The following is a 27872-nucleotide window of genomic DNA, read 5'->3' on the forward strand; positions in this document are numbered from 1 at the left end:
ATTCAAAAATTTGCTTCTATAACTGAGATCAGATTTTTATTTTTATACAAACCTGAAATGGCGGCTAGTTTAAAGAGCTGTGATACACCAATCTGAATTTCAAAGCAAGGGAAATTAAATTATTAGGTATGTATTCTATTCCATTTTTTTAAGTAATAGAAAAATATAAATCCTGTTCAAAATAAGTAATTTCAATGGAAATAATTATGAAATAACCTTTCAATATTATTTATACCAGTACGAGTTGGTCTAACCTATATGTGTAGGCTAACTGAAGCATGGATGATGTCTAGGATGGTTAGTTATCAACTTTTGAAATGTCATTTCAGGTATTTTAATTTGTGTTTCTCATACGGTAATGTCTAAAAATTATTTCATTGTTTCAAAAATACATTTTAAATCAATTATACGACTTGTGTACTAAAGTATTTTGATAGAATGAAGGGGGAAAATGGCGGCTGAGAATGGTTTGTTTACTTTTGTACAGTCACTGTCAAAAGTAAAAATAAAATATTCTGGAAAACAGACAACATTGCAAAGCTAGAGAGAGATAGCGCCATATGTTTTGTTGTATGATAGAAAAGGACAGCAACAGTATTGTCAATCGTACACTGCCATTATAACGTGGACCACACTATATAGTAGTCAACAGGCAGGCAACATTGTAAACACCGCATGTACTCTTTCATGTAGAGATTGTCTTCTTCTCTTAAGTACGGGCAGAGAAAACATATATACATAATATTGTATTTACTTATACTTAAAATTGTTTTATTCTATGATACAGGTAGATTAAAAACAAAAAGTTTACATTTTACGAATTTATTCGACTCATACAAAATTTCAGAACAATAGAAATGCTTGGCAATCTTTTTATAGTGGAAGTAGAAGTTTTTCCCCAAAATTCACCAATAATATGTTAGAACAACATTTGATAAGAAACGGAAAAGTAATGAATAGAAAATGTCCAATAAGATATGATGACTAAATGTAGTACATGAATCAACTATATAGCCTCCGAATATTCTTTCAACCTTTTCCCAATTCAGTGGACAGTGAAATGTCCATCACAATAATTATGAATTACTGGCCAGCTTATAATTAATTGTAAACATGTACGTAATAGTCGCATGATTTTTATCTGCTTCATAGCATGCAAGTGATAATAATAGTATAAAGTATAAGTATCAAAACCAAAGAATAATAGTAAAGAATAATAATATAGATGTTCAATAAAATGTTGGATGGAAAATTAATCCATTATAAATCCTTCTTCATTTAGTTTTTCAACCTCTTTCCAATATAAATCCTTCTTCAATTAGTTTTTAAACCTTTCTCCCAACAAAAAAGTGGACAATTATATTTCAAACATAATTTCCAATTGAACATACGAAATTTTTTTAACATACTTTGAACGTGAATAATTATATTTGAACAACATAATTTTAAATTACTGAGACTCATGATTATGTTGAAAACATAATATTTCAATTGAACATGTGCAACCATATTTTTAACATAGTGTGAACGTGGATAGTATTTTTTATGACTAAGAAATAAGTATAAAAACAAAGAATATAAGTATAAAATAATGATATAGATGTTCAATAGAATAATACTATGTTGGATGGAAAATTAATCCATCACAAATCTTTCTTCAATTAGTTTTTTAACTTCTCTCCAATATAAATACTTCAATTAGTTTTTTAACTTCTCTCCAATATAAATACTTCTTCAATTAGTTTTTTAACCTTTCTCCTAACACAAAAAAGGGGACAATAATTATATTTGTAACACCATAATTTTAAATTCCTGAGACTTACGATAATGTTGAAAACATAATATTTCAATTGAACATGTGCAACCATATTTTTAACATAGTGTGAACGTAGATAGAATTTTTTATGACTTGAAAAATAAGTATCAAAACAAAAGAATAATAGTATAAAATAATAATATAGATGTTCAATACGATAATCATATGTTGGATGAAAAATTAATCCATTATAAATCCTTCTTCAATTAGTTTTTTAACCTCTCTCCAATATAAATCCTTCTTTCACTAGTTTTTTCAACCTTTCTCCTAACAAAAAAGTTGACAATAATTATATTTGGAACACCATAATTTTAAATTACTGAGACTCATGATGATTATGTTGAAAACATAATATTTCAATTGAACATGTGCAACCACATTTTTAACATAGTATGAACGTGGATAGTATTTCTATGACTAAGAAATAAGTATAGAAAAAAAAGAATAATAGTATAAAATAATCATATAGATGTTCAATAGAATAATACTATGTTGGATGGAAAATTAATCCATCACAAATCTTTCTTCAATTAGTTTTTTTAACCACTCTCCAATATAAATCCTTCTTCAATAAGCTTTTTAACTCTTCTCCTAACAAAAAAGTGAACAATTATATTTTTAAATTAACCACCATAATTTTCAATTACTGAGTCCAATATTTATGTTGGAAACGTAATTTTCAATTGCAATCATATTTTTAACATAGTGTGAACGAGGATAGTATTTATTTTAAATTCACATTTATATATGCGATACAATTAGTGGGTTACACACAATATTGAGAGAGAAATTGATAAATACCTGTCAGATAGTACCTAAGGACAGGCTATAGTATAATAGTAATGACAAATGTTGAATACTTGAATAAAAGTTGAGGAATAAACTTATTTAAACTGATTAATAATATTTTCTGCAACATCAAAGGATATAAGCGATAGTAGCACATCTCAAAATAACATCTTCACTCCCTCGAAAGTACTTCACTTTGAAATTTCCACATTAAATAATATATACTCTACACCCTTACAATCACTTCACCTGGAAATTTCTACAATTAATCTATACTCTACTCTCTTATATGAATTTCACCTGGAAATTTCCATAATTAATCTATACTCTACTCTCTTATATGAACTTCACCTGGAAATTTCCATATTAAATGTATACTCTACTCTCTTATAAGCTCTTCACTTTGAAATTTCAACATTAAATTCACCCAGCATTCATAATTCTTCAATTCGACCATTCTAATTTTAAAAATAAAGCTCCCTCAAAAGTTTATTTCATGAGACTAGCGCTATTCAAAAAAGTAATAGCCCAATAGTTTAAAATATACATGTTTTATATGAATAACACTAATAACGGGTCTTTCTGTCTACAAAATGACTGTTGAAAAGCCTAGATTGCAGCAAAACGTCACCAACCCTAAACAGAATTATCTGTTTCATAAATAATTCTCCAAATTGAAGGAAACACACCTTAAAATAATAACAACCTATATTCCTCATACTGATAATCTGAAACTTCACACAAGAGATATCCAATATAGCTTCCAATTTTCAAAACTGTATGCATCTAATATAACAAACTACGTTATCTAAATGTAACATGTACATCATTTGTAGTGAATGTGTTACATTGAAGACATGAAATTTCGTAAATAATCTTTGAATATACATCCACATAGAACAACCATTAGTTTAAACGGATGTGAGGATTATAAGGTGTCAACACGGAGATTATCTCTTACCAAAAAAAAAAACAAGAAATTTGAAAAGGGTATGACACCGATCTTATTCTATAAAATTCAATCTACTGTTCTTATTGTTGTCTGTTGACATCAATAAACTCACTGTTAAAGTTTTAAATATGCATACATAAACCACCATTAGTTGGAACAGTTGTGAGGAATATAAGATGTCAACATGATTATTATCTTACCAAGGAAATTAATAAAGGGTATTACACCGATCTTATTCTATAAAATTCAATCTACTTTTAACATCAATAAACTCACTGTTAAAGTTTTAAATATGCATAAATAGAACCGCCATTATTTGGAACGGTTGTGAGGAATATAAGGTTTCAACACCATGCTCATCTTACCTTAAAAAATCAAAGAAACTTATAACGCTATCTTATTCTATAAAATTCTATCTACTTTTAACATCAATAAACTCACTGACATAGTTTACAATACTGGAATCACAACAACGAAACTTCTCCCCAATCGAGAGAGCATTGTCCACTTAGAGCCTTTTTACTTGATAACGATTAAAGAGTCGGTAAGGTGCTTTGGTTAAACTGTTGTTGCTTAGGACCTGTGTGAAATTCGGAACATGATCGGGTGCCCGCCCCATTAGCCACTCAGTCGAGTGGTTGATTTGCGACTGGTCGACGTGTTCATTTAACCATCGTTCGTGCCATCTTCGGAATTTTTCTCCGAGTCTTTGACTAAGGGAGGGGTGGGTCTGAAAAGCAAAATCAAAATTATCAGACAACAGCAACACATTAAAACCCAGCCAAAAAACCGCCAATGTTGCAACAAACAGGTCATGCATAATTATCCCAACCTTATATACATGGGAAGACAACTCAGATCTGCGCGATTTCAAATTGTCTAGTGTATGAATACAACCTTAAAGGTTCTGTTCTATTAGGTTTTAAAGGTAAAATAAAAGCGATATTGTCAAATCCACATTTAAGCCAAACTTGAGTTTCAATGCACTGAAGTCCCGCACACACACACACACATCGATTTTTGTTTGTACGATATTTTGCCTTCCTTATGAATTCTATTGGATTAAACGGAACTTGACAAACATCATCTGTTTGAAATCATCTGTTTAATCTAATAGAATTAATAAGGACGGCAAAATACCGTACGAACAAAACTCGATGTGAGTGTGCAGGGTTTAAGGCTTTGCAAAGCCTAAAGCTAAACTTTCTACTGGTGATATTTTTCAAAGTTTTTCTATTTTTATACTATGAAGCTATCAAAATAAAAAAGTTTTCTCAGGAAAACATTTTTTTTCGATCATTACTTTTTGAGATATGAGCGCCTAAAGTTTAAATTTTTGGGACAGAACATTTCAAATTCGGTAAGAGATAAAACCATGAGATTTAGAGGATAGATTCTTCATGGTATTGTTGATCTAGTAAAACAAAAATTTTCTGAAAATACCAATTTTTAAGATAGTTATTCAATTTATTAAAAATAACTTTCAGTTGAGTTATTTTAGGTAAATTGAATAACTTAGGTAAATTGATATTTTCAGAAAATTTTTGTTTTACTAGACCAACAATACCATGAAGAATCTATCCTCTAAATCTCATGGATTTATATCTTACCGAATTTGAAATGTTCTGTCCCAAAAATTCAAACTTCAGGCGCTCATATCTCAAAAAGTAATAATCGGAAGAAAAATGTTTTCCTGAGAAAACTTTTTCATTTTGATAGCTTGATGATATACAAATCGAAAAACTTCGAAAACTATCACGAGTAGAAAGTTTATTTTTAGCCTTTGCACAGCCTTAATCGTGGGTAGTGCTATTGGTTTATTCTAATAACTCAAGGGTCACCTTAGGGTCTACGCTTCAAAGAGTATTATGCCCGGTTTCTAGAACTCTTATTAAATCATGGGTAAAGGACCATTATATACACAAACATTAAGAAAATCAAGAGATAAGCAATTTCTAGATATGATTTTACAATTTTATTCCAGTGCTTTCGAGAGTAAGTGGAGACCCAATTTGTTGCGACATTTTCTGGCTTTCATTGACTGGGTTTTTTAAAATAATCTCTAGATAGTGTCTATTCTCAATTTATATTGTAAAAGCGCAACCATCTACTTTAAACATCTATTTTGTGCATGATACATTACAGCAAATTTCAATCACAATACAAAATAAAATAATAAAAAATTGAAGATTGTGCAATAATACACCAAATCAATTAGTACACTTAATCTTTATTTTGTAAATCTTGTATGGAAATTATTGATTATCACTGCACTAACAAAACTTTTTGATAATAGTACAGTAGTAGTTTTGAATTATCCATTATGAGTAATTCAATTCAATTTATACCAACCCATCAACCATAATTTGATTCCAACCAACCCATATTGACTAATTTTAATTACATTAAATCATCACCATTACCAATATGGAGCAACACCAAGATACAACAATAATTTTATTATGTATCAATGAAACAAGCTGGCATTGTAAAATTTTACTTGAGAAATTTATTTATGCTCGAAAATCAATCTCGGGGTTTAATAGTTCTGTCACAAAGTTGTCAAATTGGACTTCACTTTGTATTCAAATCGACTTCAAAATTTGAATTAACAATTGTCAAATTCGAGTTCAATTTGTCAAAATGGAAGTATGTATTGACAAAATGTTTTCAAACTGCCCTGGGCTAGGACCCCAAATTTGAACTTTCTATAGATTATAAAGTAACTTTTTGTTCAGCTCACCAAGATGCATTAATTTAGATTGAACCCATTCTTCCGAGAGATTAATTTTTTCCATCTTTATTGAGCCATTTTGACAAGTTGAACAAAGAAGTATTCATGGGGAGTTCTGAAATTTTGAAAATTTTGGATGACCCTATCCCTTCAGAACTTTTTGCAATTTTGCAAATTGCAAACCCCAATTTCAGACTACAAAAGTCTCAAATCCAATTGCAAAGCATCAAAGCATTTTGCAAATTTCAGACAACTAAAGTTTTGCAAATTGCTTAGGGTTTACAATAACACTAAAAACTTCACAGTTACTAAGTTTCAAAGAAGAACGTTGACATGTTTCAAGTTTTATTTTTAATAAAAAATAGTTTATATCAATCATTAGTCAGTCAATCTGTGATTATAGTGTTATTTCTGGATTTTTGGATTGAAATAGTCACAATAATCTTATTATCATTCATTGCACTGATTTTAATCCTAATTCTCCAACGAACGTCTGTCCTCATTTTGAACAGTAATCAGAATTTTCAATTTTTGCGCATATTTTCAACATCTAGCTTGGCAGGTCTCTGACGTTCCCTCAATTTCAAATTACCAACTCAGTATTAATGCACAACATTTAAATTCAAATAATTAACGATGTGCTAAAAAATAACTAATATAATACGCATGCATATTTAAATTCTAATGCGATAAAAGATAATATCCTCAAGTGAAATCGTAAAGCTATCCATTTAAATTGAATTTGAATCTAAATCTAAATACAAAGATCTACATGTAGGATGTATATGAATAACGTGCAAAATTAAATTTTACTCCACAATCGTCAATGTATAAACCAAAAAGAAGAATCTTGTTCTCAACTCCTCCCATTTACCAAAAGATCCAACAAGAATATTCATGGAATTACTGTCCTACCACAGCATACACATTTGAAAAATGTATTATTTATCTATACAAAGATACTAACTTTACATTTATATAGTTGCAGATGTTTACATCCTGAATATCCTGAGAGAGACTCAACAAATATTGATCCAGTGAAATTCAATTTGTTTCAATGAAGGAATTGACTGTGTCTGGTTGCTTTAGAGTAGAATAGGGTGGCATTTTTATTACATGACGAGGCGCTGTTTGGCACTTGAATACGAAAACTACCTTTAAAAAAGTTAAACTTAAAGCTAAGGCGAAATCGGAGTCTTCTAACATTCTAGAATAAATTCCGTAGTTTACAAATTCTAAAAAAACAAACAACTATATTAAAAAAGTTTAACTTAAAGCTAAGGCGAAATCGAAGTCACGTTTCTAACAGTCTGGACTAAATTCCGTAGTATACAAATTTTAAAAAACATTCAGGAATTCGCTCAAAAATATCGGTGTTTTTTATATAATTAATTGGCAAATGAGTATGATGAATTTGTTGTTGTTGACTGATTACGTTATACTCTTATAAGTTTATTAATTGTTTTGGAACCTTGACTAATTGTTTCAATGTGTCATCCAACAAACATCCCAAAAGATTACCAAAAAATGTATCCATTGGTAACCAATGGCAGTTATTCGATTTCTCAATAATATATAGACAATTTAAATATTAATGGCTGAGGTATTTGGAAACATATAAGTTTCTATTATTACTATTACATTCACTACTATTTAAATAGTCTATATCTATATTCTATTTATAATATATTTTTGTTTTCTCAAAAACTACCCAATAAATTGTCTCATCTAACCAATTCCGACTTGATCGAATAACCGGGCCTTATATTAATATAAATGATGATTAACCTATCAATACCAGTGGAGACTGATGCTCTAATTTGAATAGTTGCTATTTCTTGAAAGATGACCACATAAGTACCATCTTTACTTATACAAGGTGATTCTTAATTATGGTAAAGTAATCTAATACGTGATAGTAGAGGTAAAAATAAGAAAAGAATTTCTTATAAACATGTATCCATGAACACTTCATTAGCGAGCTATACAGGGTGAAAGATTTCGCCCGGAATTCAGTTCCTCTGGTGAAATACACCGATGCTGAATTGTTTGGGGACTAGTTTTTGAAAAACTTATGGTGGATTCATATAGGAAAATATCTGAAAAATTGAATAAAACTAGTCTAGAAGCTGTAGTGTGAGTAGTTTTTGAGTAAAAAGTTGAAATATGCAAAAAATACAAGTAGAAAAACACAGACTTCTAAATTTGATGCCCAATAACTTTCTTTAATGACCAGTAAACAAATAATTTTTCGCAATAAAAATTGTAGAGAATTTAATTCTGAAAAGAATTATGTAAGCTGTGTAAACTAAATTTAAATAAAAGTTGAATAAAATGTATTTTCATGTTGTACTTTACGCCACAAAAATTTGCTGTTTTATGAGGAGAGAACTAATAACTCATAGGTTGTAGCTGATTGCAAATAAAACATGGATTTAAGTAACAGCTGTTCCAAAACAGCTGATTTATTTTGTTTTAAATAAGAAAATATTCAAAAGAAATTATCAGCTGAAAGTTATTTTCAGAAATACTTTAGCTCACTGTTGAACAAAACAACAAATTGTAAGTTAGGCCTACTGTAACCGCGCTGTGTCTTTTGTTTAATCTATTAACCAGTTATTTGTAACCATTTCACTTTGCATTTGTGTTAAATGTTGACTTTTTGAAAAATGGCATGTAATTTTAGACATTATTCATACTCCGAATTAGCTAACATGCATTTAATGTATGGGATGGGACACTGTAATAGTACTGAAGCAAGACGTTTGTATCAAGAGAACTTTCCTAACCGAGTATGTCCAAGTTCAAGGTTTTATGCCACTATTCATCAACGTCTGTCTGAAACAGGTTCTTTGATATCCAAAGAGCACATTTATGCAGGCAGACCCCAATCTACTAGGACTATTGAGTTAGAAGAACAAGTTCTTAATGAAATTTATGAACATCCAGAGAAGAGCACGAGAGATTAGTCAGTGCAGTTTAATGTCAATCAATCTATTATTTGGAGGATACTAAAAGAGTAACAATTACATCCATACCACCTCCAGAAAGTTCATACTCTATTGCCACGAGACTGTATTCCCCGTGCTGGTATTTGCCGATGGTTTTTAGAAAAACTTGTTAACCCAAACTTTTTAACAACCGTTTTATTTACCGACGAGGCACACTTTACAAGAACAGCTATCATTAACGTCTAGAACCAACATATTTGGGCAGATGAGAATCATCATGCCATCAATCCTAATCGTCCACAACATCAGTTTTCAGTAAACATTTGGGCAGGAATCATAGGAGATCATCTACTTCTGTTCGAGCTTCCTCCCAGGCTTAATGGCATAATCTACTTAAAGTTTTTGAGAGAGGAGCTATTTATCTTACTTGAAGATAAGTTGCGCCAAAACATTTGGTTCATGCATGATGGAGCTCCAGCACACTTCGATATTGCTGTTCGTGAACACCTGAATCACAGCTTTCCAAATTCATTTAGATATGTTACTTTCATTAAAAATAAAACTTTTAATAAAAAACGGAATATTTTATTTGCAATCAGCTACAATCTATGAGTTATTAGTTCTCTCCTCATAAAACAGCAACTTTTTGTGGTGTAATGTAATACATAAGAATACATTTTATTCAACTTTTATTTAAATTTAGTTCACACAGCTTAAATAATTCTTTTCAGAATTAAATTCTCTACAATTTTTATTGCGAAAAATTATTTGTTTACCCGTCATTAAAGAAAGTTATTGGGCATCAAACGTAGAAGTCTGTGTTATTCTACTTATATTTTTTGCATAATTCAACTTTTTTCTCAAAAACTACTCACACTACAGCTTGCAGACTAGTTTTAATCTATTTTTCAGATATTTTTCCATATGAATCCACCATAAGTTTTTCAAAAACTAGTCCCCAAACAATTCAGTATCGGTGTATTTCACCAGAGGAACTGAATTCCGGGCGAAATCTTTCACTCTGTATAGCTCGCTAATGAAGCGTTTATGGATATATGTTTATGAGAACTTTTTTTTCTTATTTTTACCTCTACTATCACGTATTAAATTTTTTTACCATAATTAAGAATCACCCTGTATATTTTGAAACAAAATTTTGGACTTAGTTAATGCAGTACATCATGACAAATATATATTAAAAATAAATATATTTTTTATATAAATAATCTAGTTTCTAATTCCTAACAGCTATACAAACAAGTTCAACTAATATTATGAACAGACTAATAAAACTTTTTACTGGTGATATTTTTTAAAGTTCACCGATTTGTATAATATCAAGTTATCAAAATAGAGAAGTAATCATGGGTATTTTTTTCGATTATTATTTTTTGAGATATGAGCGCCTAAAGATTAAATTTTTGTGACAGATGATTTCAAATTTGGTGAGAGATAAATTCATGAAATTTTGAGGATAAATTTTGCATGGTATTGTTGATTGAATAAGAAAACAAATAAAGTTATTCCATTTAAAAAATGACCAATAATAACTTGACCTTCTTGAGTTGGATCGGACAATGTGATCTGTAAATTCACACGACCCTAGTGAGTTTTCTTTTAATAATTAGGACTGCATGTTTGCAAGTTTTTGGGAACGTTTTACTGGTGGCATTTTCTAAGTTTTCATTTGGTTACTGTATCAAGATAAAATGAATTTCAGTAGAAAATTCTTCTTTATTATAACTTTTTGAATTAAGAGCGCCTAAAGTTAACATTCTTGGAACAGATCCTTTTAAAATTTATGATAGATAAATTAATGAGATTTGGGGGAAAATATTTCACATAATGTTTATGTTGAGAAAATTCACAAAATATCAATCCTTGAAAAATATTTCAAATTGAAAAATTAATTTTGAGATTTTTTATTGAATAAACAATACTGTGAAGGATTTACAATCAAAATTTCATGAACTTATCTGTTACTAATTATAAAAGGATGTGCTCCAAAAATTTAAACTTAAGGCGGTGCAAAGGCTAAAAATGAACTTTCAACTGGTGATATTTTTCTACGTTTTCCGATTTGTATATTATCAAGCTATCAAAATGAAAAAGTTTTCTCAGAAAAACATTTTTTTCTATCATTGCTTTTTGAGATATGAGCGCCTAAAGTGCAAATTTTTGGGACAGAACATTTCAAATTCGGTAAGAGATAAATCCATGAGATTCAGAGGATAAATTCTTCGTGATATTGTTAATTAAAATAAAATAAAAATCTTTTGAAAATATTAGTTTTTGAGAAAGTTATTCAATTTACTAAAAATAACCAAAAATAGCTCAAATAAAGTATCTTTTGGTAAATTGAATAACACTATCAAAAATTTATATTTTCAGGAAATTTTTGTTTCATTCAATCATCAATACTATGAAGAATTTATCCACTAAATTCTCATGGATTATTTCTTACCGAATTTGAAATGTTCTGTCCAAAAAAATTGAACTTTAGGCGCTCATATCTCAAAAAGTAATGATCGGAAAAAATGTTTCCTGAGAAAACTTTTTCATTTTGATAGCTTGATGATATACAAATCGAAAAACTATGAAAAATATGACCAGTAGAAAGTTTATTTTTAGCCTTTGCACAGCCTTAAGGCGCTAATATCTCATAAATTAATAATAAGAAAGAATTTTCCACTAGTTATTTATTTTGATAGCTAGGAGTATCTGAATCAAAAAACTTTGAAAATGTAACCAGTAAGGCCAGTTACACATACACATAGATTTATGAACGTTAGATTTTTTGCTTTCTACTAGATTAGAAGGAAGTTGACAAACATCATCTATTCAATCTAATAAAATTTATAAGGACGGCAAAAAATCGTACGTCCAAGAATTGATGTGTGTGTGTAACTAGACTAAAAGCTTTCCAAAACTTTATGGTTCATTCGACTATTGAAGCACAATCAACTTTAATGAATGATAATCAGATTAATGACTTATTCTCATCCTTGGAAATATCGATACATTCCAGATATTAAATATCAAATACAATAGACATTCATAATTTGATGGCACACTTCAAATTATATCAACACATAAACAAAAATTAAAAATTTATTGACCGCAATCCCACGATGCCAGAAGCACTTCTTGATGAAAATATGATAAAACCATCACACAGCTTCAAATGCACATTAAATCGTTACTAACGACAGGACATGCATGATATACATGTGTGTACACACATGTCGTCATACATTGTTGTGTATCAACACAACGAAAGGCTTCGAACGAATTTTTTTGAGGATAGGTTTTCTATCTCCGATTTTTTGAGGTGAATCTTCACTACTCTGAGGTTAAATATAAAAATATTATAAGGTTAAAAATAATAATTATTTTTGTATCATTATAATTTGTAATTCACCAGAGGTTCATTTCTTGTTTGTTCATTTTATGTTAGAAGCTGCTGTCAAAAAATTGTTTTTTGTTCAAAGCCCCTCACTGATGACAAAACATGCATGATGATTATGTGTGTGTGTGCATGATAAATATGCATTTACACACATTCTTATCATGCATGTCCTACCGTTAGTGGCCAGCCTAACACAGAACACCAAGAATGTTAAAAATGGTTGAAAGCGGAATTCGCATATTGAAATTACTATGAATTCTGAATACAATTTAAAAATAACTACAAAATCATATGAAATTGAATCGAACACAATGAAAACAAAAAGTAGTTAAATACCGAAAGCTGCATAATACAACATAATTGTTTTCAAGTAATTGATATTTCTTTGGCCTTAAAAAAAGGTTTGATTTGGAAAAAGAGTCGTTAGATTTTATTGTGAATTAGTAAGAGAAAGTTTAAATGAAAATTAGTAAGAAAAACCAAAATTACAGTATGAGTTATGCAACAACTATGATAGCAACAAAAATTAAAAACACAAATATAAATTGTCAACCACTTTTTAAAAAATTATTAGGTTGACAATTTCTATTTATGTTTTTCATTTTTGTTATTATAGTTATTGCATAGCTGATATTGTATAACTAAAAGCATTAAAAAGTGGTTAACAATTTCTATTTGTGTTCTTCTTTTTTGTTATTATATTTATTGTATTACTAAGGGCCGTTTGCACAGTGACAGTTTAAACTAAATTTAATTTTAAACTGGATTAAATCCGTATCAAATCTAGTTTGTTATAATGTGTTTCATTTTGAGTTTAAGCCACCAGCTGATTAAATCGAGTTTAAACTTTGACTGTGCAAACGGCCCTAAAAGCATTAAAAAGTGGTTAACAATTTATACTTGTGTTTTAAATCATGGAAAAATACCACGACACTACTGTACAGTATAATAACAGTTACGAAACAAACATGAGCATGCATATTACAATAAAAGTTATTAGTTCATGCAAAAGGTTGGACATTCTGACATGAAGGGCAATTTCAAGAATATAATGAACAGTGTGGCACAGAAATATGACAAAATAAGAAAATTGAAAATATTCACTAAACAAACATATTCACATAGACTACATTGTGTGCCACCCTGTCTTATAAACCAACAATTGCAGAAAGGACAAGCATATGAGATATGAATAATTCAGTACAATAATTTGTTGGAACAAGAAGTTTGGCAACACTGCATGAATTGAGAGAATTTGGTCGATGAGGTTCAAAATCTTGCGAATGTGTAGGATGAAAAATGCACGTGTTTGTGTGCAAAATGCAAAACCAGACATCCACTTAAAATCAGATAAATAGTTACCGTTCTAAATCTGCAACAATTCCCTAGATTTTTGGTACATATTTTAATGTAATTTTGACCGCTATAGATTTTAATAAGAATAAGAAATATGTGAGCATACCAAGAAAAATAATCAATTCCCATAAAGATTGAGTGAAATTTCTCAGAAGATTACATGTCCCGATTTAATGCAAGTCTAATAATTAGAAATCTAATCTAGACACGCTGATTAACATACCATTACAAACTAGAAAAAACTAAGAGAACATGATAATGTGAATAAGTTCTGTATTCGTTAAAATTGTTGCCACCTGATTCCTATATACTACCGATAAACCCAGTTACCTGTTTCGCTCTTAAAATGGCATATCGACGGTAGAGAAAACTATCTCGATCTACAGCATAGACAACTCTGTAGTTGTTCAAGTTGAATGTACACTCGTTGTCGTCATCACTGCAAAATATTCTCTTTAATATATGCTTTAACAGCTAATACAAACACTAAATGCACTTGGAAAAATACTCTCTGGATATTGGAACAATAGGGGAAACTCTCAAATCTATTAATGAATATCAGAATATATAGAGTGATTATAAAAGGACTTTACAACAACTTTGAAAGCACAAAAATATTTATTGAAATTACTTATAGTATTGAGAAAGATATCCTTTTGTTAAAAAACACTTAAAGTTTAAGGTGTGGGAGTTATTTTGGTTGGATGTGACAGCCGTTGGTAATGCGACATACATCCCACCGATAATCGATTTCTTGCCAGCCACACTCGTACCAGCATATCAGGCATAACTTGTGCAACCGCAGCGATCCGATTTCAGAGGTCATCAAGATTGTCTGGTAGAGACGGAACATAAATCTTATCCTTAATGAAACCCCACAGGAAGGAATCCATCGGTGTTAAATCCGGTGAGCGAGGTGGCCATGCAATTGGACCTGCACGGACAATCCAGCGAAGTTTAAAGCAATTGAAAATCCCTAACTTCCTCGTAGAAATGAGCTGGTGCACCGTCATGCTGAAAGTAAAAGGGCACTTGTTCATCCCGTTCAGCATGACGGTGCACCAGCTTATTTCCACGGAAAGTTCGGGATTTTCTAGACAATTGCTTTCAACTTTGCTGGATTAGCCGTGCAGGTCCAATTGCATGGCCACCTCGCTCACCGGATTTAACACCGATGGATTTCTTCCTGTGAGGTTTCATTAAGGATAATATTTTATGTTTCGTCTCTACCAGACAATCTTGATGACCTCCTAAATCGGATCACATTTGGATCGCTGCGGTTGCACAAGTTACGCCTGATATGCTGGTACGAGTTTGGCAAGAAATCGATTATCGGTGGGATATATGTTGCATTACTAACGGCTGTCATTTTCGAACCAAAATAACTCCCACAACTTAAACTTGAAGTGTTTTGTAACAAAATGACACCTTTCTCAATTCTGTTATTAATTTGAATAAATATTCATGTGCTTTCAAAGTTGTAAAGTTCTTTTATAATCATCCTGTACCAGATACCGGTATATCAGATTCTAAGGAATACCTTAAACATATTATATTCTACAGGGTTAGTGAAAATTATGGAAAAAGCTTAATATTCCTTTACAAGGATAATTTAACGGTAGGCTTCATCCGGTATCCCGTTGGAGGAAGAACAAAAACTAATTTTCTGTTTGTTCAAAATTTTGGCCCCTCATCAAATTCATTTTTTGAATGTATTCATACAAACACAAATAATATAAATGATTGTGGGAAGCAGTTTATTGAATAAAAAATTGAATAATAAATCATACCAGTAAATAACAAATTAATCTGATCTGCTGCTTCCAGTCTTAACACCATACTAATAAGCAATCAGCAGTTTGTAGTGAATAATTATTAATGTTCTTAGTATTATAATCCATTTTTGCAATGTGCAAATTTTTTATCAGGCAAATGGGGAGGTGCTCATATGGTACATAATTCCGATACAGAATTTCAAGAGAAAACGTACGGCGAAAACCCGTACATCGATATCTCAAACTGTTTGGAAGATTTCACATTCGAAGATACTAATTCAAATCCATTTATTTGCCATAAAAGTGATCACATACAATATATAAAATAAATATTAACACTTACAATATGGCACTGCTGGCAAACAACAACTCAACTAATAAATCAAACAAAGATTATATGAGTACATTAACAATCCGACAGATCAATCTTTTTTGTTCGAAGTATTAAATATGTGACACTATATTAAGTATTTACTAACACTTGAAAAGTAAAATTTGGTACCTAATTTTGATTACTAAATTTGTTTATTAACAATTGAAAAGTAAAATTTGGTATTTAGATTTTTTTAGATTTTCAATGTACTCATGTATTTCATTTTTGTATGATTTATTAGTATCTTTGAATGCGAATAAGTTTGAAACGGATTGAGGTATCGATGTGAAGTTTTTGCCATTCATTTTCTCTTGAAATTCTGTATCGAAATAATGAATCATATGACCTATTGCGGACCAAAATTCTGAAATTCTGAAGCGACAAAAAAGTATTTTTTAATTCGAATAAGATCCCCAATGAAACCAACCGTCAAATTATCCTTGTAAAAGAAATATAAAGCTGTTTCATTGATTTTTCCACCAACTCTGCATATACAAAAGGAAAATCGACATGTATTTGTTATACACTACCCTAAATAATGTGCAGTAGCTGTCATACATGTCAGGCTAATGCATTGTATTGTTGTATTCCTTCTAATAAGTACAGCATTTTCAATAAAATGTCCCTCAATTGACCTGTCCAAAAGATGTGGTTTGAAAACAGGATAAGTTTTCAACCAAAATATTCGAAGAATCAGAATTGACCATCAAGTTTTTCTGATAAAATTGACTGGTTCTTGAACCAGCGGTTAGAGTGATTGATAACTGAGCTTCGAAACTCCTTCCCGCTGGTTCGGAGCCCACCTAAACCCATTGTTCCATCCCTCCCATGTTCAACGCACAGGCTCAGAGCTCAAGCGCTCCTCATTTTTAGCAAAAATAGCTTTTGCTAACCTGTTACGTTAATGTAGCTAAATGATAAACACCAAGAATTAGATTTTACAGTTCAATTTATATTAGCTTAATGTACTTAAATATATATTTTCTTCTGTTAACTTACTACTTGTTCGAACATGTGTACCTGTCAAGTTTCTTATGAAATAATAAATATTTATTATCAAGCATGAAACACTTATTCAGATGGCAGTCTCCACTGCTATGTCGACATCAACACAAAACATTTACAGTCATCATGCAACATATAAAAGATGAATAGAATCATTCAGAGATATAGCAATAGGAGAGAGAGAAAGAGAGAGACATGCTGATCAAAGGACCTGTTAGATAGGCCAATATCACGGCTGATCACAACTCAATGTATCAATCGATTTCAAAACATCCCTGATGAAGTTCATCCCAAAAGAATTTTGAAGTTCAGGCCAAACTATAATGGACATCTTCGTGATGAGATATCAAGTTGCTTTAAAAAGGAATATTTCAACGATGAAAAAACTTATTAAAATATCTTCTGAAACTCGCTATTCCTAATATTAGGAAAACAAATTTTCTAACTCCAAGACAAGTGTTTGGTTTTTAAGGTGTTGAATTTTCTTGTGAAAACAATTTTTTATGTTGATAACTGAATAAGAAGAAATCATCTAGAAAATGAGACAATTATCAAGTCCGAGCACCTATTACTGTGAACTCGGAGGATTTATATGTTAATAAATCGCAAAACTTGAATACTTTAAAAAGTACTACAATTTAAAAAAGTACACGAATTTAATCACTTCAAGATGACGGATCAAAAATTTAAAATTTATGTAATAATCATTAGAGATAATAGCAAAATTCTAAAATCACTCCAATATTTTTGATATCAGAAAATTTTTAATATTTATAGAGATTTTTCGTCACGATCATTTTATTATAGTGCCTTATAGGTTGAAATAACCTGCCAGCAATTTCAAACATTATTATAAACAAATATTATTTTAAACAAATATTTCAAATAAGAAAAATTCTCATATTTATAGAGATTTTTCGTTAAGATTATTCCATTAAAGTGCCTTATAGGTCGAAATAACCTGTCAGCAATTTCAAACATAATGTTTTCAAAACGTTCCTTTTCAAAAAACAAAACTATATCAATAGTAATCATGAATAAAAAACTTGCACACTTAATAACTCATAAAACTACATCAGTCTGGACAAAATTTTACTTATAAACTAGAGGAAATGTTCCTTAATTATGACAAGACCATTTTCGACCAAAATAGAGCCATGATTTGGAATCTTTTTTTTCAAACTTGATTAAGTTTGGGTCGAATTGAAATACTGCAGTTTATTTACTAATTAGAAATAGATCTTTTTGCTAACAAAACGAATTTGAGATACATTAAAAATAAAACAACAAAATTAAAATATCTTATGTAATAATGAATGGCCAACAAAGGCCAAGAAATGACAAAAATCAAAATAATTGGAAAATTTATATTTCAAGAAAATATATTTATTTTCATTACATGTGAGATAGAAGTGTGATTTTGTCTTTATTTTTATGCCTGTAACTTTTGATAGAGGCAATCTGGGATAAACATGTTTATCAGTATATGCATCAGAACGTTTACTATCGAATATCGTATACTTTCACTTGTCTACAATTTGTTGCGACCTGAAACCTCGGGGCTAAAATGAATAATTACTTCCAATAACAAGATCAACCATAAGATATACATGTGTATTCATTGATGGAACATTTACCAAATATGAGAACAAAACTATAATAGAGTATGAAGTTGGGACTTTTGAAAATTAACATGTAAATCAATCTACAGGTGATACACAACATCAAAAAACATTATTAAAATAGCTATTTGTTGTAGGCCATGACTCTTAGAATCTACCAACATAAAACATCTATAAAATTCGAATACAAACAATACACAAATACAACACTACTTTCATTATATACAATTCATCGGAGAGAAGAAAATCGAGATTGGAGTTTTCCGAGCAGAAGGGGTTCAACAATGAGAATGATGGCATTAAATTAATCTTGAAAAAAAAAATTGGAGAATCTATGTAAGCAAGTTTAAATTTTATTGGTCTCTACACAATTCCAAAAGGATATTGTCCTAGAAATCCTAAAAATACATCCTAACAAACCAACCAGTATAACATAATTTCTAGTTGATGAATAATTTCAAGGAAACCTTAAGGTAACAGTTCAATCGTAATTAGGTAATATTTTTCAAAACCACTTTCAAAATAGTCCCCACAAGTCAATTCCTTCAATTTATCACAATTCCATCTTTGTTTATAACCAGAAGTTCATTCTCATCCACTCATAAACATAATATTTTCCACTCAGTTGATTTCTGTCTCATCCATAACATAACTTTATGATTAAATATTAATATAAAATATCCTGTTTAGCATTTGGGGAAATTTTAATCGAACCAATATCTTCAGAGGTGAGAAGATTTGCAATTTTTCTTGGATGACTACAGATCAATAGTTATAAGATATTGGAACACACATAGAAATTTTTGGGTAAATTTCCAATCAAAGGCCAGTTGCACGTACGTCTGTTAAATATGGACATTTATGCAGATTAACAAATCAGCGTTAGTTTTACGGATTCATTTCTGTTCCATAAAGATAGGTTAGTTTTCAACCACGATTAATTAACTAACCACGATTTCCGGTTAACTAACCAATATTTTAACGGTTTCACAATCCGGCAACACTGTAAATTAACCGACAGATTTTATTATTCTGAACGAATTGAACAAAATTGAGGTTATGTTATTGAAGCGGTGACCATTAGGCATGCGCCATAAAAATGTTCTGCCTGTCGCCAGTGTCAAGTGCTATCTGCAGACGAACTAGATAGAAAACTAATCTCAAAAATCAGAATCAAATTTTGAATGCTAATACCAGCTAAATACACTTCTCTATTTTATTAACGGATGAAATTCATTCATATATTTAGCGCATATTTTGAATTATGTAGTTTTTTTACCAAAAAAATTGGAAGACAGCTATCAGTAGGTACCTAATCGGCGTTAGTTGAATTTAATTCCCCGTGAATGGCCTGTTAAAAATCTTTTACGTCGATTATTTTAACCGGCGTTATTTTTGGATTTTTACCTTTGTGCAACCAAATTTTCTTTCAACCAAAATTTCAGCTAATCACCGTTAAAATGGTGCCAAGTAATCAGAATTAAAAATTTTACGCCGATTAAACTAACCGGCGTTATCGCTTGAAATTTTTGTTTTGTGCAACCAAAATGCATCGGTTAGCGCTAATATCGATTAAGTATAGCATTTAATCGTGATTAAACGTTAACCGACGTACGTGCAACTGGGGAAAAAAGTTCATTATCTGGTAGGAGTAGCAATCAAGCAATCAGACAGCGTTGATAATTCTTCAGAAAGATATTGATGTTCTCAATATTTTCTTCATAAATTGATATATTAATTTCTCGTTAGCATGGATTCTGTTTGAAGATGCTTATCTCAATAATTTTGTAGCTATCATGATTCTCTTCACACGGATTTTTCTAAAATAAACCTTTTCAAATGCCTGACATTCGCCATTAATTTTCACTATTTATAAAAAGGAAGACAGCAATAATAAATTCTGAGGATTGATTGTTGATTTTTTTCTCTGAGATTGACAGAATGGTTGATTCATTGACTGATTGGTGAATAGGGAAAAACAAAATAATTGAAGCTTAAAACAATAATAATACAGCTTTTTGTATCATAATGCAAAATAAAATAAACGTTGATAGCATGACTTGGCACATCAATATGGAATGATGAATGATGCAATGACGGAACACCTAACACAGAGCGATTAAAATACTTCCTCTTACCAGAGGGGTATACTGGATGAGGACCCGGATGTGAACAAACTAAATTGCTCATTTCATAAGGAGAGACCAACATCACTATTCACAACTCATCTTGACTTTCACTACTCTGATCATCATCTTGCTTTTCTTTATTTTTATCATCTTTTCTTTTATTACTTTTATCGTTTTGTCCTTCATTATTACTTTGATGACCGAAAACCCTAAGCAATATTGGATTTTTTTGAAGATCGCTGAATGGACAACAGAACAAATGCGGATCAATAGTATTTAAGAAGAATAGTATTCTATGAATAATATTCATATCCACATAAATATTCAAATTATATTCTTTCAATTAAAAATTATCATACAAACAGAACAGTTACTATATTTCACTATTCAAATAATCATCTTGTATTAGTAAATCTACAATAATTAGAGCAATGATTTTAATACACTATAGTGCAGTCATAAATCTATCAATATATTCGTAATGTTTCATTAAAAAAATTATTCGTACGTTAAGGCACCAAAGTGTAACCTTGACGACAAGTCCTTTAGTACTGTTATGCAAAAAAATTTATCCTCCACCCACAATTTTCAGATCAATGAATTATTCAAATTTTGCTCCAGCATGCTTTCAATCTACGACTGATGTTTTTCCTATGTTAAATTAAATTGGTTACTCCTTGTTTAATGGAGGAAACATTGGATATTATCATAGAGAAACAATAGGGGAAGTAGATATCCCATGGTATAGGGCATTTATGTCGCAACTTTTACTGTTATCTCAAGCCGATTACTGTCGATTATTGTCAATTTTTACTGTTTTGTTGGGGTGATTGTGTATGAACGGCACAATTTGAGAGACTACCAGCGTCACACAGCTGTATAGGAAAGAACTACATGAACTATCGGCTTGGGATAACAGTAAAAGTTGCGACATAAACGCTCTATACCATGGGATATCTACTTATGCTATCGTTTCTCTACGATATTATTCTGTTACAGCGAGTAAAATATGTCTTTCGATAGTAGGTGGAGGAGAATAATCATGATCTAATAATTTCAATTAATTATTAAATATAACATTTGATTATGAATTCTACTTTCTTAGCGAAATTATAAGCATTAATCATAATGGAATTCATTGAAGGATAAACTCCAAGAGAATGTAGTTTAAATTAAAAATGGCAGACTTACGTGGAGCGTTTCGGTGGTTGCGCTTCGTCTGATTCATTTGGGGATTTATTTGTTGTAAGCCTCACATTTCTTGCTAAGAAAACAGCTTTACCGGAGGTACGGTCATCACCGTCCGAACCCTGCAAGAAAATTATTTGTGTCAGAGAATTTTAAATTTATATTAAATTGTAACATTCAATTGAATTCGATCAATCAAGTTGGTTGTTTACATCAGCAGTACTAGTAGTTCTGTGAACAGTAGACCTCACGCAGTATTCTCATCCACAAGTACCCAATTGAAACTATAGACCTTATGGAAATACAGCAATAGACTGGCTTCTCCACACATCTGTGTTATCACTTGTCAGCTGATTTATGATGAATAATTCTATAGTCTGATTTTTACTCTAATATTGGCGTATGAAGGAGGCTCCTTTTCCCTTTTATGTTATCCTTAAAATGCAAAATTTCAAAAAACCTTGTATATACGTCGACGCGTAATTAAAAAAGGAATATACCTGTCAAATTTCATGAAAATCCATTACCGCGTTTCGCCGTAAATGCGCAACATATAAACATTTAAACATTAAGAGAAATGCCAAACCATCGACTTGAATCTTAGTCCTCACTTCGCACGGTCAATAACAAAATTCACCACATCAAGATATAAAATAACTTACCATACTAAAAGTTTCTTTGTTGACAGTCTCCATAACCTAAATTTCAACCACGGTGTTTATTAGAGTCAACAGCTATGTTGTCACAGCAAGTTTGTTCGATACTCAGCAGTCGTACAGATTGTAATCGATTATATCTCGATTCACTCTATCAGGATCTAACTTGAGATGATTTGCAGTAGGTGCGATAAAAACGGCTTGAAATTATTAGCAGTAAGCGCGGTAAAGTTGTTTCGGAACGGGAGAGTATAATGTGTTCTAAGTGTGATCGTGTTTATCAAGGAAACAAGTTTTAAAAAATGACAAACTAGTTAAGATCGAAATGGAGTTGTGTGGACTGTAAGTCGGTTTGTGCTTCTAATACAACAGCCGGCTTATCTTCGACTGATAACACAGTGAAAAATACGGACGCTAAGAGGAACAGCAGTTTATCGTCATTATCTCAAGCTATCGCAGAGAGATTGATTCAATGGCAAAATTGTAAAATAATTTATTCAAGACGAACTAACCCAAGTAAAAAATGAGTTCAGTGCTATAAAAGACTCGATTGAATTGAAAATAATAAAGGTGATCTGTCCGTAATTAAAATTATCGTTGACGATCTGAAAAATGAAATTGTTCAAAAACAGAGAATGTTCAGTTAAAGGCAGATATTGCCTCCTTTCAAGAATATTTTTGTACGGATAATATAGATTTGACTGATCTTCCTGAAACACAGAACGTATTCGAAATTGTCAACAGCTTGTCATCTGCAATCAACAAACCGTTATCATCTAGAGATATGGTGCAGCTTACAGAATTCCAACCAAAATAAAATCCATAGATAGCGAAAGTATGTTTATTTCAAAATTGAAGCACTATCTATTACAAAAACCTTATTAATTATATTTCATAATTTTTCAATAATTTCATAATTAAGATGAAGTATGTTGTTAATTAATTTGCTCTGGCAACAGAGTAAAGCGAGAAAGACATAGTGCTATCTGCTTTGTCGAATGCTAAACAAGGATAGCAATACCATTGCTAATCAAGCACTGCCATTATAACGTGGACCTCACTATAGAATTGAACAATACTAAAATATTAATATGATTTTAATTATTATTAAACAATACTATAATTATAGGTTAAATGTAGCAGGCGAATTGGTTCAAAATAACACTCAGGTTAACTATAGTTTAAAAATAATGTTCCCTTGCATTCAAATCCAACATTAATCGAATGACAATTGTATTTTCTTCTACTATGTGACTTAATCTTATAATCTAAATTTGAGAGAGGAATATTGGAGGGTTCACCTGTTTTTCTCCTCCCAATAAATTATTTTAAAAAGTGATTTCGTACAAATGAAAAAAGTCATTAACATTGTTCTCATGGCATGATTCAATTTGAATGTAACCACATTCATTTGTGGTTAGATTCCAATTAAATCATGCCACGAGAACATTGGTAATGACTTTTTTCATTTGTACGAAATCACTTATCATTAAAATATTGGGAGAGGAAAAACAATCGAACCCTTCAATATTCCTCTCCCAAATTTAGATTCAGTCCGAGATAAGGTTTAAGCCACATAGAAAAATAAAATATAATTACTCTGTTGTATATCCATACTTTTTCACTGTTAAAATTAAACTTGAATTTTAAAGAAACACTTTTGAAGTGAAAATACACTTACTTTTGTAGTGACGATCGTTTCGACCTGTTGTTGGTCATCATCAGACTGTCTTACAAAGTAAGTGTATTTTCACTTCAAAAGTGTTTTTTAAAATTCAAGTTTAAAATATAATTGCCATACGTATGTATAATGTGGGCTTTGAATGCAAGGAAACAGTTTTTAAACTACAGGTATAAACTACAGGTAACTACTGGTATTATCAAGGTACTATCAATATAAATAGAATATAAAAAATAAAATCAACTGACATTTTGGTTCCTGTTCTGAGACTCCTCATACTCGCAGTTCTGTGAAGCTCTAGCTTGTCTTCCTTCACGTTCTCCTTCCGAATCCAACAACTCAATAGTGAGTTTGCATTCAAGCTTGTACTGCACAACACAAACAAATCACACTTTCACTCCAATCATTAATTACAATAAATCACAATAAATTTGATCCAACTATGATGAAAACACTGCGATGTTGACAGAAACATCACTAATTTATTAAAAATTACAAACATGTTTCAACCTATTTTTGGACAATTTCTATCTAAATTTGGGAAAGGAACAGTTTTGAGCTTTAAGCCTGTTGTTCCTCTCCCAATCATTCATAGTTGAGAATGATGTTGTATCTATCAATGTATAAATAAATAAACACCAATGTTGTCATCTTCAATATCTGATCCAACTACATGTGGTAAAACAATGATTTCGAACTGTTAAATTAGGTAGGTAATATCTGTGATTATATCTGTGGCAAAGTGAAATTGATTATAATCAATTTGGCTTGGTGCAAAAACTACCAATGTCAATTTTTTCAAAAATTAGTTTAATACATCACTAATATCGACTATTTTCAGTTCCAGATGTCCTATCTCAAAACAATAAAAAGTTATAACATTTATACTACCAATGTCATGATTTAGTAACTAAATTATAAATAATTGTTATTTCACTCCCAGAGTGCGAAAACTATCAATGAAGACATATGTTTTTAGATTGTCATTCATACTCCGTGCCAGAACTACCAATGTAGACTTCTGTACTTCTAGCACTCGCATTTCCGTATTGAAATGCCGTAGTTAGAAAATACAAGGTGAACTTTCAAGCTGATTTGTGAGAGAGTTGATATTTTGACATAGGTAGTTCTTGTACCAAGTCACAGATAATCAATAGATCTTGAAAAATGCAGTATGATAACTTATTGAAAGAGTTCTTTACTGGATGATGAAGTAATTTATTCATTTATTGTCAATCCAATTACGAAATTCGGGATGAACCAAGAGGCATTCACCCGTTACTATTTCTATCCCTAATTTAAAATAATATAAGCAGTCTAAAGTTTATGTTCATAATTTAATTCATTCATAATTTCAAATCAAAAATATTTATCAACTGAAATTTTGAATCTGAGTTCAATTACATTCTCAACACGAAATCAAATCACCAAAATATAAAACAATCTCCAAGAAGAATATTCTTCACTCAATGCTGTAAATCCAAACTCAAAACAAATTAAAATACAGTTCATCAATCCAAGATTGTATTGTTAATACATTTATTGCAGAGTTAACATGACGAACTTGCTTTCAAATGACATTTGAAATGTAAATTTTCAAATCATTCAAATCAACATAGTCTAATATAGAATATACAGATAGGAAGAACTTTGATTTCCAGGTTTCCAGGACTTTTTCTTCATAGTTTTTCAATAGAGATTACAAAACATAAACTGAGGCCACTGATATTTTGAAATATGTTTTCATGAAAACAACTGGAGCTCTGCTATGGAAATAATATCTTACGTTAAGGCCCAATTCCTGAGCAACGACTCTAGGCGCGCGGCTATAGTTGCGCTTTATCAACGATTGTAAGTCTATTACTGTGCATTATTGTAGTCTACATATGTCGACAATAGCCTACAATATCAATTTATTAATTTATCAAAATTTGGGAATGGAATATATTTGGCCAAGCCTGTTGTTCCTTCCTAATCATATTATGTGATTGTTATTCTGTCCACGAATAAATAAATAAATAATTTACAGTAATAGACTACCGCCGTATATATACCGCGGCTGCATTCCTACAGTCGTCGCTTTAGGGGCATATACATAAGTCAAGTTAACTTGAATTCAAGTTTTGTATAAATGAATATATTTTGTAAACTTAAAGTCAAGTTTACAAGAACATAGACTTGAATCCACTATACCAATGAAGTCAAGTTTATCATTCTTCAAGTTTTGTATGTGTTGAACATGTTGGATTCAACTCAAATCTTGAAGTTCAACCTACAAATGGGAGAATGAGATAAAAGTAGTTGTCAATCAATGTCAACAAAAACAATTGAATAGAAAAGTATGATGCAAGAAACGTATGAAAAGTAAGAAGAAAACTTTGAAATTATATTTTTAAATTTATAATTATATATACTATTGAGGTTATAAAAATCACCCATTCAACTAAAACGTTGAAAAAATTTGGATTCAAGTAAATCTGGCCCTTCTAAATTGACTTTTACACGTTTGGGAAATTGTTTACAATACTCTTGAGGACATTTTATCAATCGTACTAGACGGTAAACACCCATTTTCCTAGCTTGTAACGTAGTATACAACTGGCCACATCTTTCTAACTGAAATATTATATTATTATAGAAAACTAGTAGTACTTTGTAATTTTCTATAATTAAACATTCAAGTAGCTGTATTAGAATTCTCTATTATAACTGTAATTTGAAGAGTATTCTCACCAGGACAATTTTGAAGCAGTTTTCGTCATTGAGTATCGCTTCAGCTTTGCGTTGGTAAGCTATCTCGTAGTTGGCTCGCGCCTGGGCAGAGGCGCATGTCCCCCCAGCGCCCCCTCTACGAGCTTCTTTCAAGTACAAATCGGTGCACTCAATGCAAGACTCTTCCATCACCAAGTGCTGAAGCTGTAAAACCAATCATTAAAACATTATTTTCAAAATTTCTTTCATGCGCGTTTCTTGTATGAAATAAAAAGTTTCTTCCAATATTGCTTTAGAATGAAATAAAAATCGTTAAGAACCCCTTTTAATATCCTATAGTGAGGTACACGTTATAATGGCGGAAAGACAGAATAGCGTTACCGATTATCTGCCTTGCCACTGACTTCTAAAAGTAATACTTCTAAGATAGCTCATATTGGTATATGTAATGAAATATCACTGTTCATTCTTGTTAAAAATAATCAATGATATTTTAATCATCAAGAGAATATATTTTTTTCAATGATCTAATAATACATTTTCATAACTGAGATAACAATTTTGCTAATTAATTAAATTTCTACATCGTTGAAAGACTTGCCGGCCAGATAGCCGAGTTGACTAAGGCGTTGCACCCTTCAGTCTGCAAGTGCTACCTGGTCGCGGGTTCGAATCCCGCCGAATCCCATTGAATAGGCATGGACGTTTCATCATCTCATAATTC

The 27872-nt window shown here is 30.8% G+C and overlaps 1 protein-coding gene across 3 annotated transcripts in view; it reads right to left on the bottom strand.

Annotated features, from left to right (window-relative positions):
* Positions 1-806: 806 nt before the first annotated feature.
* The window catches only part of LOC111043246 (paired amphipathic helix protein Sin3b), a 110309-nt gene continuing 83243 nt past the window's right edge, over positions 807-27872 (bottom strand). For 2 of the 3 annotated variants that reach the window (XM_039442805.1, XM_022328150.2), the window contains exons 21-25: positions 27170-27352; positions 24685-24804; positions 22103-22221; positions 14338-14446; positions 807-4287 (exon numbers count right to left, since the gene is read on the bottom strand). In XM_039442805.1, coding sequence (XP_039298739.1) covers positions 4066-4287; positions 14338-14446; positions 22103-22221; positions 24685-24804; positions 27170-27352 — 753 coding nt within the window. In that variant the 3' untranslated portion in view covers positions 807-4065. The remainder of the gene's footprint in view (positions 4288-14337; positions 14447-22102; positions 22222-24684; positions 24805-27169; positions 27353-27872) is intronic. The other variant, XM_022328151.2, reaches the window with a different exon arrangement.

The sequence above is a fragment of the Nilaparvata lugens genome, chromosome X, assembly GCF_014356525.2.
Source record: "Nilaparvata lugens isolate BPH chromosome X, ASM1435652v1, whole genome shotgun sequence".
NCBI classification, from domain to species: Eukaryota; Metazoa; Arthropoda; class Insecta; order Hemiptera; family Delphacidae; genus Nilaparvata; species Nilaparvata lugens.